Source organism: Lontra canadensis, unplaced genomic scaffold (assembly GCF_010015895.1).
Source record: "Lontra canadensis isolate GAN:19392208 unplaced genomic scaffold, GSC_riverotter_1.0 scaffold14, whole genome shotgun sequence".
Classification (NCBI taxonomy): Eukaryota; Metazoa; Chordata; class Mammalia; order Carnivora; family Mustelidae; genus Lontra; species Lontra canadensis.
The window spans coordinates 4,364,977-4,383,425 of record NW_022631008.1 but is presented as its reverse complement, the minus strand read 5'-3'; the positions used below and the strand labels follow the sequence as shown (position 1 = coordinate 4,383,425).

Sequence of the window (18,449 nt, the reverse complement as noted above, 5' to 3'; positions counted from 1 at the left end):
ACTCTCTCTCAAAAAAAAAAGTATACTTTTTGAAAAAATTGGTGACCAATGAAATACCAGATATTTCTTAGAAGAAGAAAAATTATATGTTGGGTTTAGTTTAAAACTTTCAGCACGAGAAGATAAAGAAAAAAACTTGTTGTGTAAGATGAAATGCATTATAAGTATACTGGGTAGTTTTTTTTGTTGTTCTTTTTAAAAAAAATTAGTATTTTTTTAAGTAATCTCTACCCAAAACGTGGGGTTTGAACTTAAAACCCCAAGATGAAGAGTCACATACTGTACTGACTAAACCAGCTAAGTCCCTTTTGTCTTGTTTTCTGTTTGATTTTGTGTTTAGCACTTCTGAACTTGTGAATCTTCCCTCCCATTTTATTCCTCAGTTTTTTTTTCTTTTGCAATTTGTAGATGTTTTTCTGGTTTCTTGGGATCTCCTGATTCTCTACCAGTCACCACTTGGAATTGAATTTTTTTTTCGGTGTGTGCACAGTGTTATGTAAACAATGTAATTGGTATGTTATTTCCATTATTAGTACAGTCAGCCAAAATCAAGAGTGGGACGCTTAACTAAAATTGATTAGACTTCTTTAAAATTAATGACCATCTTTCTTTATTTAATGAAGTGCCTAAGACCAAAAGGTGGTTACTTTTTGTTGTTAAAAAAAATCTTTTTTTATTTGGACACAGAATTTTGTAGATTTTATTAAGTGTTAATTTAGCCAAACTTGGATGCCTTCTTGCCCAAAATAAGTACTTTTTAAATTAAAAACTATCATCAGTGTAAAGGGATATTTATATTTTATATTTTGTATTTGAACGGTTGAGTGCTTCAACCCAGAAAATATTTGTTACATAATTTTTTGGTATAACCACTGCAAGGATATTTGAACATTGTATATAGAAGTGTTAACCTTTGCCTTTGTTTGTACCACTAACCCATTATTTGAATGAGCTAAATCTTTCTAAGGACTAGAGTACCACCTTCTAGAAGAGTATTTTCTGGTGATACGGAGCTTAAGGTTGCAGTTACTGGTATTTTATTTATACTTATTTCTGCCCATAAAGTTTTCTAACTGTTTCAAGTTACAAAACAATATTAGGTAAGACTGAGTTAATTTTGGCTTTAAAAAGTCAGTTTATCTTGTAAGAAAATAGTGTTGCAAGAAGAACAGACAACAGATTTTCCAAATTATTTCACATGTTCTGCATTTAGTTTCCTGCAAAACCCTTTATGTCAACTTCTTTTAATTATCAAGAAAGTTATATGATATTGTAGTATTTGTTTTATAGTTGAGAAACAGAAACAATGTTAGCTAGTGTTTCATCTTCCTTCCTGTGTATCAGGTTCTATGTTAAATGCTTTATATTACAACTCTGTAAAGTAAGCAGCATTTTCATCTTACATGTAAGGAAACTCTTAAGTAATTTAGGAACTTAGTTTCTAGGGACACTTCATTGGTAAGTGAAAGAGCTGGAATTCAAACCTTTTCATTTCTGACTGTAGAGGCTGAGGTCTTAGCTGCTGTGCAATACTATTCTTTCTACAAATGTAGCTTTTTTATTCTGAATATAAAATAGCTTTTGAGGATTAAAAATTTTTTTTGTTGTTTTTATCATTGTAATGTAGCTTTGATGATCCTTTTGAGATTTCCTACCCTCCCTTTTTTTCTTTTTTTCATTCAAGAAACTTCTGCAACATCCAGAACTGAGTAATAGTCAACTTCTGGCAGATTTTCTCTCTCCCAATGGTGGGGAAACACAGTTTCTTGATAAGATACTACCAGATGTAAATCTTGGTAAGTCAGTTTAAAGAATCGTGTATATGAGGATAAACTGAAAATAATCAGCATTTCAGATTAATGTAGAGGAATAGTTTTATATAGTGAAGCCATGTGTCAAATTCTAACACACTTCTTATATACTGTTAGTAGGAATATAAATTGGGAACTATGTGGAAAAATAATTTGGTATGAAACTGAATGACTTATCAGTCCCTCTCTGAAATACGTACTGTAGAGACTCTTTTATTCATATTGAAGAATGTTCATAGCATCATTGTTTTAAAGCCAAACCTAGAAAAATGTTCATTACCAGGAGATCAGCAGATAAATTGTGATAGATTCATAAAATGAATACCTATAGCATGTAGCTATTTGCAACAAGATTGATAATCTTAAAAGCATGGTGTTGAATGAAAGAAGCAAGACACAGAAGAATATATACAGCATGATTTCTTTTATATAAAGTTCAGTATAGACCATAGTAATAAGGAAAGCAGGAGAAGTTTGAATAAAATTGTTAAAGATAATAATGGAAGTAAAAATAGTATTTCTAAGTATATTTTATATAATATAGTCTTAAGTACATATAGAACTAAACAAATGAATTAAATATTACAAACGGGCTTTTGGCTTTCATTTGTATCTCTTCAAATTAATACATTTAGTTGAGCCAGAATACTTGGTGTTTGTGCATGGAGGTTTTCTTATCAGGGGAAAATGCGAGGACATTTTATATTTGGTTATGTATGGTATTTAGGAGACAGAATTGGGTAGACATGGTTGGTTGCTGACTAGTTTAGACTGAAGGAGAAGAAATGATCAAAGATGACCCAGGTTTCTATTTAAACAGTTGAAGGGATGCTGTTACTTGCTGAGATAAGGAATAAATTGAGAGCAGTTCTAAACTTGTTGAGTTTACAGAATCCAGTTAAAGAAGATTTGTAAGGCAGGGAGGCCAGGTGATAGGCAAGGAGTAGAGATTTGAGTGTTATTTGAAATCAGATTGAGCAAATAAAATTGGCTCAAGGAAGAGCATGTAGAAGAGACAGAAAAGAACAGGATGAAGAAGCTCTGTAGTTTAAGGAACTTGGAAAATTCTTTTTTTTAATTTATTTATTTGAGAGGGAAAGAGTGAGCAGAGGGAGGGGGAGAGAAAGAATCTTCAAGTAGACTCCCTGATGAATGGGGAGCTTGACAGAAGGGTCGATCTCAGGACCCTGTGGTATGACCTGAGCGAAAATCAGGAGTCAGATGCTTGACCGACTGAGTACCCTGGTGCCCCAGGTTGTTGGGGAATTCTAAGGAAGCAGCCATAGTTTATGGGGGTAGCAAAGGAAAAATAGTATGATGGGAGAGGGTTGGGTGGTTTTCATGTTGTAAAACAATCTCCCATTTTAATTTGTTATTATGTCTCCTGCTATTGCTGTAAGTCTACTTTTTTGTCAGTTGAACTATAAGAAATTTTAAGTTACATTTATCAATTTTGACTAATTTTTACAGGCATTTCTAATGTTTGAGAAAATCTCAAGATGTTTGATATTTTAAAATAAGGGAACCTAGAGATAAGATCAAGAAGAAATTTTGGCAGGGCGCCTGGGTGGCTAAGTGGATTAAAGCCTCTGCCTTCGGCTCAGGTCACGATCGTTGGGTCCTGGGATAGAGCCCCACATCAGGCTCTCTGCTCGGCAGGGAGCCTGCTTGCCCCCCCACCCCCCGCCTGCCTCTCTGCCTACTTGTGATCTCTGTCTGTCAAATAAAATCTTTAAAAAAAATTTTTTGGCAAACAGGATTAGAATATGTATTCTTAATCTAAAACTCAGAATATAAGCTTACTTACATAGTCAATGTGGGGTTGTTTTTTTTTTCCTTAATTTTAGAGAGAGAGAGAGTGCGAGTGGAGGGGAGGGGCAGAGGGCGAGGGAGAGAGAGCATCTCTTAGGTGGGCTGCATGCTGAATGTGGAGCCTGACATGGGGCTTGATGTCATGACCCTGAGATCATGACCTGAGCCAAAATTAAGAGTTGGACACTTGACCAACTGAGCAACCCATGTGCCCCCTAAATAGCCAATGTAAATGTTGTAGCGGTTCTTAAAACCTTTTTGACTAACTTTGCATGCTTTTAGGTATCTTTATATATTCATTATTGTTTAAAATCTTTTGAAAACATTTCTTATGGAAAATTTCAAATATACACACAAGTAGAGAATTTTATATAATAAATTTCTCATTCAGTTTTAGCTGTTCTAACACTTGGCTTGTTTAGTCCCTTCTGCCCCCCACCCCAATCCCACTGTATTAAGTAAATCCTAAATGTTACATTTATAAATAGTTAAGAATGCTATATTTATTATAAATTTCTATTGAATGTGAAATGGTAAATTATTAATTTTTTACTTTTTACTTGGCTGTTTAGTATTTAAAATTACCTAGTGAAGGGGCACCTGGGTGGCTCATTCTGTTAATAATCTGCCTTTGGCTCAGGTATGATCCCAGGGCCCTGGGATTGAGCACCACATTGGGGGTGGGGATGCTCAGCAAGGAGTGTTCTTCACCCTCTCCCTCTCCCTGCTGCTCCCCTGATTGTACTTTATGTCTCTCTGTCAAGAAAATGAATAAAAGCTTTAAAAAAAGAATTACCTAGTGAAGTATACATGTAAGTAATTCTGAGATACATTATACCTTCATAAAATTAATATTTTATTTTTAATTGCAGGGAAAATTATAAAGTCTGTTCCTGGAAAACTAATGAAAGAGGTGAATAACTGATTTATGTATATTCTGTAACATGATCGTTATAAGCACATCTAAATATCAGTGAACTTTAACGGGTTATATGATTATTAAAAATCATAATCTTGAGTTTTTATTTTCATATCCTGATTTCTGTATCACAACAGAAAGGTCAGCATTTGGAACCTTTCATCATGAATTTCATTAATTCTTGTGAATCTCCAAAGCCTAAACCGAGTAAACCGGAACTGACTATTCTCAGCCCTACTTCAGAAAACAACAAGAAGGTAGTGTGTCTTGCCTGAGAGTCATGAAGTTTGAAGTTGTCCTACTTGAGACTTTTCCATTATAGGGAATGTTGGTGTTAATGAAATGAATGGGACTTATATCTTTTATGTGAAAATCAGTTGTGCAGTTAAAGAGGGTATTTTAAGCTGCCTCTTTAACAGGTAAGTGTTTCTTTCGCTAATGGTATTTGTAAACTGCCATTTCTGTATTTGGGGGATATTTTTAAGGTGGTTTTCTTAGGTTGTAAATCAACAACAGCCAATACTCAAATTAATTGATATAATGTATTTATATTGATTTGATGTTTATTTTATCTCATTTCAATGGCTTATGTAGTATTTAATCCATTCATTAAGCAGGTATATTATTGTGATTATTATATTATTATCTTATATATATTACGTATAATATATATATTATCTTTATAATATACGTAATATATATAAGATATTTATATATACGTAATATATATATTATATTTTTATATTATATTATATATGAGTGCAAGGCACTCGAAAATGAAGATACATTTCCAGTTTGCAGGAAGCTCACTTTAGGGATTCCTGGGTGGCTCAGTCGGTTAAGTGTCTGCCTTTGGCTCAGGTCATGATCCCAGGGTCAAGTTGTCCATTGGGCTCCTTGCTCAGTGGGGAGTCTCCTTCTCTCTTTGCCTGCTAGTGCCCCCTGCCTGTGCTCTGTTTGGCACTGTCCCTCTCTCTCTGTCTCTCTGACAAATAAATAAAATGAAATTAAAAACAAAGGATGCTCACTTTAGTTCCAGAATAGTGCTTAACATGGGGAGCTGTTGAGCTCAAAGGCTAGCCCTCCCCCTTCCTGCAAAGCCTCACCTTTTTGTTATTACTATAAAAGATATTTTTCGTGTTTTTTCCACTTTATAACTTCCTTTTTGGTAAACAAATAGTTAATTTTTGTGTATTGATTTTTTAAATTCAGTAGCCTTGCTAGATTTGTATTAACTTTAGTAATATATCTATTAATTCTTTTAGATTTGCACACTTATATGCCGCAATGATGGTTTTGTTTCTCATGGCTATGATCTACTATACAAAGGGCATGATTTCAGTGTTTCACCCTTAAACCATATAGCATAACATAGCTTTTTTCATAGATATTCTTTATAAATAAGGGTAAGGAAGTTTACATTCCTGATTGTGGGTAGCCTTGGCCTATAATTTTTCTTTCTCGTTCTATCTTTGTCACATTCTGGTATCAGTTACATTAACCTTTTTCTGTTTGCTGGTAAAGTTATAATTGGAATTAGTAGTTCTTTAAATAATTGGTAGAACTGGTTGTTAAAGTCACCTAAGCCTTGAGTTTTATTTATAGGAAGGTTTTTTTTAAAAGCCAATTTAACTTCTTTAATGAATGTAGTATTCTTCACATTTGTTGTGTGAGTCAGTTTTTTGCCTCCAAAGGTTTTATTTATTCACCTGAGAGAGAGAGAGAGAGAGAGAGAGAGAGTGTGTGTGTGTGTGTGTGTGAGAGAGAGAGAGAGAGAGAGAGAGAGAGCTTGGGGAAGAATGGGGAGAGGCACAAGCAGACTCCCGAGCTGAGTGTGGAGCCTAATGCAGGGCTTGATCCCATGACCCCAAGATCATGACTTGAGCTGAAACCAAGAGTCAGGGCCAATCATCTGAGCCACCCTGGTGCTGCCCCAAAGTGAGTCAGTTTTGATAGGTTTTATATATTTTTTTTTTTAAAGGAGGGGAGGGGCAGAAGGAGGGGGGAGAGAAAGAGAGAGAGACTCTTAAGCAGGTTCTACACCCAGCTTGGAGCCTGATGCAGGCTTACAACCGTCATATCGTGACCTGAGCCAAATCAAGAGTCAGACCCTTAACCAGCTGAGCCACCTAGACACCCCAATAGGTTATATTTTTCAATACATTTTTTTATTCTATCTTAATTTGAAATTTTTTTGGCCTAAAGTTGTTTTTTTCTGACATCTGTAGCTATGTCCCCTTTGATTTTTTAATATTATTTCTGTCTTTTTCTTTTTTTTCCTTTTGATCAGTCTTGTCAAAGATTTTGTCCTTTTCATCTTTGACTTGTTGATCTTTTCTATCAAACTTTAGTTCCTTGATTTCTGCTATTTTATTATTATTACCAATAATATACTTTTTTGCATATCCTGGGAATAAGTAGGGCTGAGGTTTAGTTGCATTTCATCATTTTTCACTATAAGTAATTTTCTACATCTTGTTTTCACACTGATTAGGCATTTCTGGACTGTGACTATTATTGTCCAAATAAATTTTGGTTAAAGCGAAGTGTTCACATCTAAACACCCTTTAATTGTGGATTATAATTTGTTAAGTCATGTTAGTTTTAAAATTAGCTGTCATCAATATATTTACACATCTTTACATGTTCATTTGCTCCTTTTGGTGTTCAAAAAAAGAGTTTCTTCATGAATAATGAATTTCCTTTGTGTCTAAATTTCCTTGTGTCTAAAATTAATGCAGACTTGTGTACTATTTTGGGAGGAATATGTATTTTTTATTCAATTTTGGGCATAAACATGAAACTTTAGAGGCAGAGCTTAATCTATCCGATAATTCTGTGTGATTGGAAAAGTGTAAGTGCCTGTGCTCTGTTCATGTTAACTTTAGTGATTGTTACCATCAGGTGTAATAAACTATTTATCTCTTTATTACTTCAATTTTTACATTAGCTTTTCAGTGATCTGTTTAAGAATAATGCAAACCGTGCTGAGAATACAGAAAGAAAGCAAAACCAGAATTATTTTATGGAGATGATGACTGTAGAAGGAGTCTACGATTACCTGATGTATGTAGGTAGGTAAGATACATGTGGTTACTGTGAAGATCTATTTTTCATTTATGTATCGTTTCTTCTGTGATACAAATTAGTGCTCTTCACTATTGTCCCATTGTAACTTCTTTTTAAATTGAAGATACTTCTTTTATAAGAATTTTATATAATTGGGTCTTGAACATACTAAATTTACTAATGTTTACAAATAATGACCGTTTATGGTTTTTTATACTGGAGAATGTTTGGAATATCTGTTTATCTTAACAGAATATTCCATATGATCCTTCTCAGGACGGGTGGTCTTCCAAGTTCCTGACTGGCTTCATCATCTCTTAATGGGAACTCGAATCCTGTTTAAAAACACCCTGGAAATGTACACTGACTACTATCTTCATTGTAAACTAGAACAACTGTTCCAGGAGCACCGTTTGGTCTCACTCATAACACTTCTCAGAGGTTTGTATTTTGTCATGTGTTTGTTTCATGTTTAATGTGCTTTTATGTCTTGCTTTTCATTGGTTTACTAGGATTTCTGCAATGAAGTAATTTGTAACAGGTAAAAATTCTAGGGAATTTTTTTTGTCTCTTTTTAGATGCTGTATTCTGTGAAAACACTGAACCTCGCTCTCTCCAAGATAAGCAAAAACGAGCAAAACAGACTTTTGAAGAAATGATGAATTACATTCCAGGTATAATATTTATGTAGTTTAATATAGACTAGCATTTCTTTGAGATCACAATGTATAGCAATTTTCTTTTAAGGTTTTATTTGGAGAGGACGCCTGGGTGGCTCAATTGGTTGGGCGACTGCCTTTGGCTTAGGTCATGATCCTGGAGTCCTGGGATCGAGTTCCGCATCCAGCTCTCTGCTTAGCAGGGAGTCTGCTTCTCCCTCTGACTCTCCCCTTCTCGTGCTTGCTCTCTCTCTCTCTCTCTCTCAATCTCTCTCTCTCAAATTAATAAAATCTTAAAAAGATTTTATTTGGAGAGAGAGAGCAAGCACATAAGTTAGGGGAGGGGCAAAGGAAGAGGGAGAGAGAGAATCTCAAATTGCACCAAGTGTGGAGCCTGATGTGGGGCTCAATCTCAAAACTCCAGATCATGATCTGAGCTGAAATCTAGAGGTAGATGCCTAACCAGCTGAACCATCCAGGCACCCCACAAGGTATATTGGATTATTGAAACTAACTTTATTTTGAGTTACCATTTTAGAAATAGTTAATAAAAACCAAGTAAAATTAACTCATTAGTTAATTAAATTTGGTTTTTATGATATAAGCAATATGAACTTTAGGAAAGGCTTTTGCTAATGCAGTAGCCAGATTATTGTAGCAGCCACTTACAATCAGACTGATGTAAGTGATATGTTTGTGGGACTATTGGAATCCTGCCACCCATTATGCTCTGAGAACTACAATAGTGTTTATGAGTAAAATATCAGAATTAATTAATTCATTCTAAATTTACTGAGCACTTTCCACATGTCAGGCACTATGCGGAGAGCAAGGGCTATAAAAGTATACTTGAGTAGTTCCGTCTAGCAGGAAGACAGGTTATACAGACAAAACATACATGTGATGGAGGCATGTTCAAGTCACAGAGTATCTCAGAGGAAGAGAATGATCACTTCTGTAAAGGAGGTAGGCTTAAGCCATAAGGTAAATGAATGGTAGTAACCTTTTATAGAGTGGGAAATACAAGGAAAAAATATCAAAGGGTCAAAGCAGAGGATACTTAGTTTAGAATATTTTGAGTGTGAATTGCCTGTACATTATTCAGGAGGAACTCTCTAATAAGGAGTTAGATATCCATCCAGGTTTTGAAATTAGAGAAACAAATGGTAAAAGATAGAGATATGGGAGTTATGTGTAGTGGATAATCATGCCCAGAGAGAAAGTACAGAGTAGGACTTGAAGAGGCCTTTGGACTGTATCTTAGAGAATCCTCATCATTGAATAATTAGTCTTAGAATAGTCCTGCTGCTCTTTATGAAGATGGTTAAGTTAAATCCCTGATCTGAATATAAAAGTGAATAAAAGCTATTTTGGGCTAAGTCTTCTGTAGGTAAATGATGAAATAATTTCTTAACTGTTTTGTAACAGGAGCCCTTAGCATTCATGTCTTTAACAGTCTTAGTTTTAATATTAGAGACAACACAGAAGCCAGTGAATGTATTAATTTATTATTTTGCTGAGGCACAAATCTGAATCACATCTATTTAAAGACTTCTCTTTGGAAGGAGTAATTTAGTGAGTAAACTTAGCATGTTTTCCTGTTGTTTTCTACCCCTCATTTCTTACTCAGGGACTCGTAAAGGATCTGAAAGGACTACTTATTTTTGTCCATTATGCTCCATGCATCTTAACTGGGAAATTCTATGTAGTATTGCTGAATTAGAGGATTCATAAAGATCCATATCAGGCTATATGTCTTGAAATTATCAAGGATCTGCTATGCTTACTATAAATTTAATTTGGCCTTTGCCTCTTAGGGTTAGATTTATCTCCTAGAAGCAAACATAAGGTGCAAACTTTTTAAGAACATAATTAATAGTTTTATTATGTTGGGGGGCAGGGGAAAGGACAAATATTTGAGCACTTTCTTTACTTAAGAATAATTTTATTTTCCTCTTCTGGGGAAAACATTCAGAGATTTTTTTAGTAAGGACTGACTCTTTGGTAAGAGAAATGATACATGACAGCTGTGCAATCAAACATGTATCAGAAATTTTTGGATCCTAAATTAGTGTTTAAACATTTCCCAAAAAGATCGTTCTGTAAGATGGTTAGTAATAATTACACAAAAAGTACAAAAGTAAATTCAAGAGGTCATAGTCATTGAGGAAAGTCAATGTTCAAAAATTAAACCTCTTTTCTGATATTAAGATACTCAAACATTATGAAAAGTATTAGAGTAAAAAATAGAAGCCATCTTCTCCCGAATCAGTTTGGTATTCATACTCACATTTTTCTGTGCATTTCTGTACATGTATGTACAAATGTATACACAGACTTCTAGGATTTGATTTTATTTGTTTTACTTGAATCCGATAACATAATATGTATTATTTTCTGTCTTTTATCACTTAATAGTATAAGTAGATTTCTTTATTGCAACATTCCTCAGAGCTTGTGGTACACTTTGTGTGTTGTGAATCTCCAAAAGGGCGAGTTTCTTAACTTGACTGTAGAAGCCTTTTTTCTAGGAGCCCTTCGCAGAACGCTAGTTTAGGAAATGCGGATTTATAGTTTTTGTGTCATACCTGGGAAACAGGGTGAAGATTTTGCTTTCTGGTTCAGTTAATGATGAGTCACCTTATAATGTAAAATGTTTCACATTTGGTTTTCTCTTTTAGATCTGATAGTCAAGTGTATTGGTGAAGAAGCCAAGTATGAAAGCATCAGACTTCTCTTTGATGGCTTACAACAGCCAGTTCTTAATAAGCAGGTAAAATTCATCAAAGCACGTTAACTAGTGTTGGCTAGGTTTTTTGAAGGACCCACAGTAGGGTGTCTGGTATATTATTAATTGTGAAGTGACACTACGTTAAATCAAGACAGTGCACATCGGCCATTCAGATAGAAAAAAACACTATTTTATCTCTTACTCTTTTTTGCTGATTATTTTTTTAAATTAAATTTTCTGTTTTAATTTCAGTATAGTTAACATACAGTGTTGTATTAGTTTCATGCGTACATTATCATGGTTCAACAATTTTACACGTTACTCAGTGCTCATCATGATAAGCACACTCCTTAATCCCTGTTACCTATTTCACCCATCCGCACACCCACCTCACCTGTGGTAGCCATCAGTTTGTTCTCTAGAGTTCAGAGTTGCTTTTTTTTTTCTCTTTATCACATGAGTTGTTTTGACTTAAACATAGATTCATCATATACAAAATTCATGAAATAAAGCAAAAATTTAAAAATTAAGAATTCCATCATTTAGATTACATAGAATAAAATATATACATAGTTCAGTCTGTACATATTTTGTTGAGATCTTTATAGTTGAAATTTTGTGTCCTGCTTGTGTCTTTAACATTTATGCAGCATAATAGTAAAATGTACACATATGAAGACATGTGTATCTGAGTTCTATTCCCAGCCTTCTCATTTAGAGGTAACCACAGTCCTGAATTTTGTTCTTATCATTTTTATGGCTTTTATCTAATGCCTTAAAATTTTTTTTTCTTTTTTTTTTGTGCTTTAGCTGACTTACGTTTTATTGGACATTGTGATACAAGAACTATTTCCTGAGCTCAATAAGGTAATGGAGAAGCAGTAGTTTTATTCTTAATGTTTTTAATGATATGCTGACATCTTAATTAGGGACACAAAAATCAAGGAAACCCTTGTGGCTATGGTCCTTTTAAAAATAAACAGCCTTAATAAATGACTCCCTATATTTTCTTTTTTCATAGAGTTGGTTTTGGGGGGATAGGAAAGGAATAGCCTGTATTTTGACTTTGTTCCTTTCTAATTATAAGCAGATAGGAACATTATACCCTGCAGAATCTTTCCGGAGGAAGGTGTAAGTTTAAATCCTAGCACTAGAAAGTTCCAAGCTCTTTAGGCTGTTCTCTGTCTGTAACACTGAAGGCTATAGAAGTTAGACCTGAGTGTTTTGGGGCAGTTGAGCTTACGTGAACCCAGGAGTACAAAATGAGTTGGAATTAGAGAATGGTAATAATATTATTGTATTGAATCTGGAGGGGTATATATATAAATCTATATATATCTATATATATCTTTCTTAGGTTAGAAATGGAATCATTAGGCACTTCACAAATGAACCCTGTTTTGTTGTCTTCTATTAAGTAGATTTATTTCTACTTTTAGGTACAAAAAGAAGTTACCTCTGTGACTTCCTGGATGTAAGCATTTGGATTTGGGAAAGAATACCAGATAGATAACAAATTTCTGCTGTGCTAGTGTAGTATTTTCTTTTACTTTTGTATATTCTTGTATATATCATGTAATCCAGTGTCTGAAATTTTGATTTTTTGTTTTAATAAAGACTAACACAAACTTAATAATGGTCACAAGTGATTGGGTTTCATAGTCTTTTTTTTTTTAACCCGTTTTCCAAATTTTATTAGAACATCTGTCATTTATTATTGCTATTTTAAAAGAGATAATTCATAATCCTCTTAGGGCAAATGGATAAAACCAATACTCTTTGAATTCTATCACTTTGAAAATATTTACGTTTAGTATGGAGAAACAGGAGTAAGATCTGTTTTGCTTTCTTATTTAGAGTTAATACATTTTAGTAGATTTTTTTTTCTTCTTATTCCTATTTTCTATATTAGTTAACTACATGCCTGTAAAGAAGACATTCTTTATGAGTTTTTCATAAGAAACAAAGGACTACTCCTTACTCTTTTTTGGATTGACAAGTTATAGCCCTTTTTAAGTGAACACTGACTACTTACAGATGTTTGTGATTGTGGGGTTGCAGTTGCATTTTATTGAATGAATGTTGTAGCCATATTCCAAAATCTTATGTAAACAGTTTAGTCAAGTAGATTTTTGGTTTATGTCTGTTGTCTCTCCACACGGAAAATAATTGTATTTCTTGAGGAAAGTTAACTTAAAATTTTAGAGTCAGTGTTCAGAATTGTACTCACAATTCCCTCCCACGCTCTTACTTTTCTCCTTGAAACAAATTTGTCTTTCAAGATTGAGAGTTTTGTATTTGCTAACTGATTGTAGCATTCATTTAGAATACACTTACTGAGTTTCAGCTATGTATTAGATACTAAGCTAGGTAATATGAAACTAAATACAATTCAATTAATAGCAGTGGGTGAGCTCTTATTTAAATAAAATGTGATGTGTAAAAATCTACACATACAAAAGTAATCATTCACATTATAAAAGAAAAAGGAACTAGATGCAGTCTCTGTCAGCCAGGCATTTTATATACATTATCACATTTTATTTTATTATTATTTTTTAAATTTTTATTTTTAAAATTTCTTTTCAGTGTTCCAGAATTTATTGTTTATGCACCATACCCAGTGTTCCATGCAATACATGCCCTCCTTAGTACCCACCACCAGGCTCATCTAACCCCTCACCTCCCTCCCCTCCAAAACCCTCAGTTAGTTCCGCAGAGTCCACAGTCTCTCATGGTTCATCTCCCCCTCCAATTTCCCCCAACTCCCTTCTCCTCTCCATCTTCCCATGTCCTCCGTGTAATTCCTTATGCTCCACAAGTAAGCGAAACCATATGATAATTGACGCTCTCTGCTTGACTTATTTCACTCAGCATGATCTCTTCCAGTCCCAACCATGTTGATACAAAAGTTGGGTATTCATCCTTTCTGATGGAGGCATAGTACTCCATTGTATATATGGACCACATCTTCTTTATCCATTTGTCCGTTGAAGGGCATCTTGGTTCTTTCCATAGTTTGGCGATTGTAGCCATTGCTGCTGTGAACATTGGGGTACAGATGGCCCTTCTTTTCACTACATCTGTATCTTTGGAGTAAATACCCAGTAGTGCAATTGCAGGGTCATAGGGTAGCTGTATTTTTAATTTCTTAAGGAATCTCCAACTGTTTTCCAAAGTGGCTTCACCAACTTGTATTCCTACCAACAGTGTAAGACGGTTCCCCTTTTTCCACATCCTCTCCAACACATGTTGTTTACTGTCTTGTTAATTTTGGCCATTCTAACTGGTGTAAGGTGGTCTCTCAATGTGGTTTTGACTTCCCCTGATGGCTAGTGATGATGAATATTTTTTCATGTGTCTGATAACCATTTGTATGTCTTCATTGGAGAAGTGTCTGTTCATGTCTTCTGCCCATTTTTTGACATGATTATCTGTTTTGTGTGTGTTGAGTTTGAGGAGTTCTCTGTAGATCTTGGATATCAGCCCTTTGTCTGTATTTATCATCCATCACAATAATTGTGAGATGATACTATTTCTATATTATCAGTAAGGATATTAAAGCCAGAGAGAGTAGTGAAGTTAGAATTCAAACTTAGATTTGTCTCTCATCTTCATGTGCTCGTTAGTGTTGCCCCATAAAAGAAGCTTTTATTTCCAAAAGTAGGCACTCTTTGGATCCTTTTTAAAAAGCATGTTCTCCAGTCATTTCAAGTATTTACTTTGTACCTTACTTTCTCTCCATATTTATGTGTGTCCACTAGTATATGAGCTTCACATTTTGAAATGTGTTTATAGAAACAACTATCAGTGTTTCTGGTTGAGGGGATAAAATAAAAAATAGATGGAAAGATGTTTTCAGATTTAAAAGGACATTATAAAATTGTGTTTTCTATATAATCATTTATAGATACCTGAAGATTCTGAGAAATGATTGAAAGCAAGCACTTAAATTATCATTCATTGACTTACTAAAAACCACTTGATTTTACAATAGAAATATAAATAGAAGTCCAGTTTGCCACTGTTCTTAGCAGACTGTATAATGATGTATATATAAGTTGTAATTTCAGATATAGTCAACATTAGCATAATGATTGACTTAAATGAATGGATGAAAAAATGAATAGGTCTTACTAGTTCACTGTATTCCCTTTCAGGTCTGCTTTTTGTAATGTATTCAGTAATCTCTTTGACAGTGCTAGATATACAGAGGAGAAATCTTTAACCTGTGGCCTATGAGTTCCAGGGAAAAATAGTTTATTTTTATTTATTTTTTTTCTTAATTTGATATTTATGGTTTTTTTCTGCCAAACACTTCAGGTAATGGTTGTGTATTTCAGTGACACCCTATTTACTTAAAGCAGTGGCAGGCAGGATTTGGCCCTCAGGCTATGCTTTGCTAATCCCTGATGTAGAAGAACAAAAGAGGAAAGAAAAGGAATACTGTTAGAAAAATTATAAATTACCTTCATATTAGGGAACGGGGGAATTAAATCTTTGGGGAAAGGCAACTGTCTTTTTTTAAATTTAAACTCAATTTAATTAACATGTAGTTGTTACTAGTTTCAGAGGTGGAATTTAATGATTCATCAGTTGCATATAACAACCAGTGCTCATTCCATCAAGTGCCCTTCTTCATGCCCATCACCCAGTTATCCCACCCCTATCTACCTCCCCTCCAGCAACCCTGTTTGTTTCCTATAGTTAAGAGTCTCATGGTTTGTCTCCCTCTCTGATTTTGTCTTATTTTTCCTTCTCTTCCATTATGTTCATCTGTTTTGTTTCTTACATTCCACATGTGAGTGAAATCATATGATACTTGTCTTTCTCTGACTGACTTATTTCGCTCAGCATGATACCTTCTGGTTCCATCCACGTCATTGCAGATGGCAAGATTTCATTCTTTTTGATGGTTGGGTAATACTCCATTGCATATATATACCACATCTTCTTTATTCATTCATCAGTTGTTGGACGTCTGGGCTCTTTCCATAGTTTGGCTGTTGTAGACATTGCTGCTGCAAACATTGGGTGCAGGTGCCCCTTCAGAATACTATGTTTGTATCCTTTGGATAAATCCCTAGTAGTACAATTCCTAGGTCATAAGGTAGCTCTATTTTTTAATTTTCTGAGGAGCCTCCATACCGTTTTCCAGAGTGGCTATATTAGTTTGCATTCCCACCAACAGTGTGAGAGGGTTCTGCTTTCTCTATAGCCTCATCAATATCTTTCCTGACTTGTTAATTTTAGGCATCCTGACCAATGTGATACTATGTGGTTTTGATTTTTATTTCCCTGATGCCAAATGATGTTGAGCATTTTTTTTTTATGTGGCTGTTGGCCATTTGTATGTCCTCTTTAGAGAAATGTCTGTTCATGTCTTCTGCCCATTTCTTGACTGTATTTTTTTGGGGGAGGGCAAACCATCTCCTTTTGACTGCATCAGATAAGAAAATTGGTGCCTTTTGATTTGTTATACTTGAGCCAAATCAGCTTCCAAAATGTATCCTGTTTTACCAGTACAAAAATAACATTTATTATAATCTTTCATTTGCAAAATGTGTAAGTCACAGAAGCTGCTGGTTGCTGCAGGGTTGCCCCAGCTGATTGTATGTATCGTGCCAGGGGACTGTTAAAGGGATGAACTATGTCCCCTGAAAAGATGGCAGGGCTTTGGTCCTAGTCCCCAGTGCCTGTGAATGTGACCTTATTTAGAAATAGTGTTTGCAGGTGACCAAAATGAAGTCATTATAGTGGGCCTAATCCAGTATGACTTTGTCCTAGTAAAAGGGGATAGAGGGGCCCCTGGGTGGCGCAGTCAGTTAAGCATCCAGCTTTTGGCTTTAGCTCCAGCTATGAACTCAGGGTCATGAGATCAGGTCCTGCCTCGGGCTCTGTGCTCATCAGGGAGTCTGCTTGAGATTCTGACTTCCCCTCTCTCTCTGCCCATCCTGCTTATGCTTTCTCTCTTGCTCTCTCAGATTAAATAAATAAATCCTGAGGAAAAAATGAGGGGGTGGGGCGTGAAGGCAGACATACTGAAGGAAAGGGATCTAAAAACATGGAGAAAATACCAGGTATAAGGCAAGGAATGCCTGCGTCCACCAGAAGCTGGGAGAGTCTTGGAATAGATTCTCCACCACAGTCTTCAGAAGGAAACAACCCTGCCAACTTGATCTTAGACTCCTAACCTCCAGAATGGTGAGATGATAAATTTCTGTTGTTTAAGCCATCCAGATTGTGTCAGTTTATTACAGCAGTCCCGAGTAATGAATCAGGAACCTTTCCTAATTTTGACCAACCTAGCCATATATCCATGGGATTGCATAGTCCTTGAGGGAGCAACTTTTTCCAATGGACGACTACTGGCAGCCTCAACTCTCTTCTAAGAAATCAGCTTACTCTTTGTTGCAAACTGCTGAAGGCAGCTTTGCCACGAAATGGATTTAATGTATTCAGTTGATCAGTGTGTAACAGTTGGTTTATTGTGTTATCAGTATGCTTGAAGATTCTTAGATGTACAACCAGTTCAGATAAATTAAAATCCCCAACATTGTCTAGCTTTGATCATTTTTATTTTTAGTAAACAACTACAGGCCTCAAAATAGTTTCTACATTAGATTCTGTGCCTGAAAGCCAGAAAATGTAACAATAGTATTACTTAAAATACCCTTTATTTACTGTGTTCTTTTACCTAAAAATTGTGTGCATTTTTCATATATTTTGTTTGAGAAATGGGTAGGGAGCGTTATCAGATAGCAAGGGACTTATCATCAATGGAAATGATACCATTGATAAACTGTCAAAGTTTTCCTTCAGTCATATCATCTCAGATTATAGTGTTTGCTTGAGAGAAGAAATAACTACCAAAGACAAGGAGCATGTCCAGTTTTATTATACAATTGAATTATACAATTCAATCTATAATTGCAAAGTGTCTGAGGTCATTTCTTAAACCACTGCACAATACATGCACATATATTTAGAAAACTTAAAAAAACGTCCTTTAAAAATTTGTGCTCCAATAGGATTTATTCTATTTTACTGGCCAAGCATAAAAAATATACTCCAAATGTACCTTTCTCTAATTTTCCTCTTATAATCTTACATTTATTTATTTATAGCTAATCTGTATATGCATAAAACTGAGGGTATTATTTTATTGCAGTGGCCTTTTTAAAGATGTTACACAGTTTGAAAGTGTATTTCTTTATCAAGTGTTTTAATATTAATATTTTTAGACATTAAGAAACATACACTGCTTCTCCAAACTTCTACTGCTATTTGCTCACCATTCTTTAAGGTGAAGGCTCCCATTTCTTGCTGAATCATTATGCAGTGCTAAGCAGGCTCACATGGTCTCATGACCACCTTAAGCAAGTATGTGTTCTTTGGGGCATAAATCATTTCATCAGTCTGGGTGTTTCTTGAGCTTCCACTCAGAG

At 34.9% G+C, this 18,449-nt stretch overlaps 1 protein-coding gene across 6 annotated transcripts in view; it reads left to right on the top strand.

Moving 5' to 3' along the window:
- SNX14 (sorting nexin 14) overlaps positions 1-12,650 on the top strand; it is an 80,621-nt gene extending 67,971 nt beyond the window's left edge. For 5 of the 6 annotated variants that reach the window (XM_032858056.1, XM_032858053.1, XM_032858054.1 and 2 more), the window contains 9 exons: positions 1,685-1,796; positions 4,496-4,536; positions 4,680-4,799; positions 7,493-7,616; positions 7,888-8,052; positions 8,190-8,285; positions 10,952-11,043; positions 11,812-11,868; positions 12,441-12,650. In XM_032858056.1, the coding sequence (XP_032713947.1) occupies positions 1,685-1,796; positions 4,496-4,536; positions 4,680-4,799; positions 7,493-7,616; positions 7,888-8,052; positions 8,190-8,285; positions 10,952-11,043; positions 11,812-11,868; positions 12,441-12,479 (846 nt within the window). In that variant the 3' untranslated portion in view covers positions 12,480-12,650. Of the gene's footprint in view, positions 1-1,684; positions 1,797-4,495; positions 4,537-4,679; positions 4,800-7,492; positions 7,617-7,887; positions 8,053-8,189; positions 8,286-10,951; positions 11,044-11,651; positions 11,777-11,811; positions 11,869-12,440 lie in introns of those variants that run through there. The other variant, XM_032858057.1, reaches the window with a different exon arrangement.
- The last annotated feature ends 5,799 nt before the right edge of the window (positions 12,651-18,449 follow it).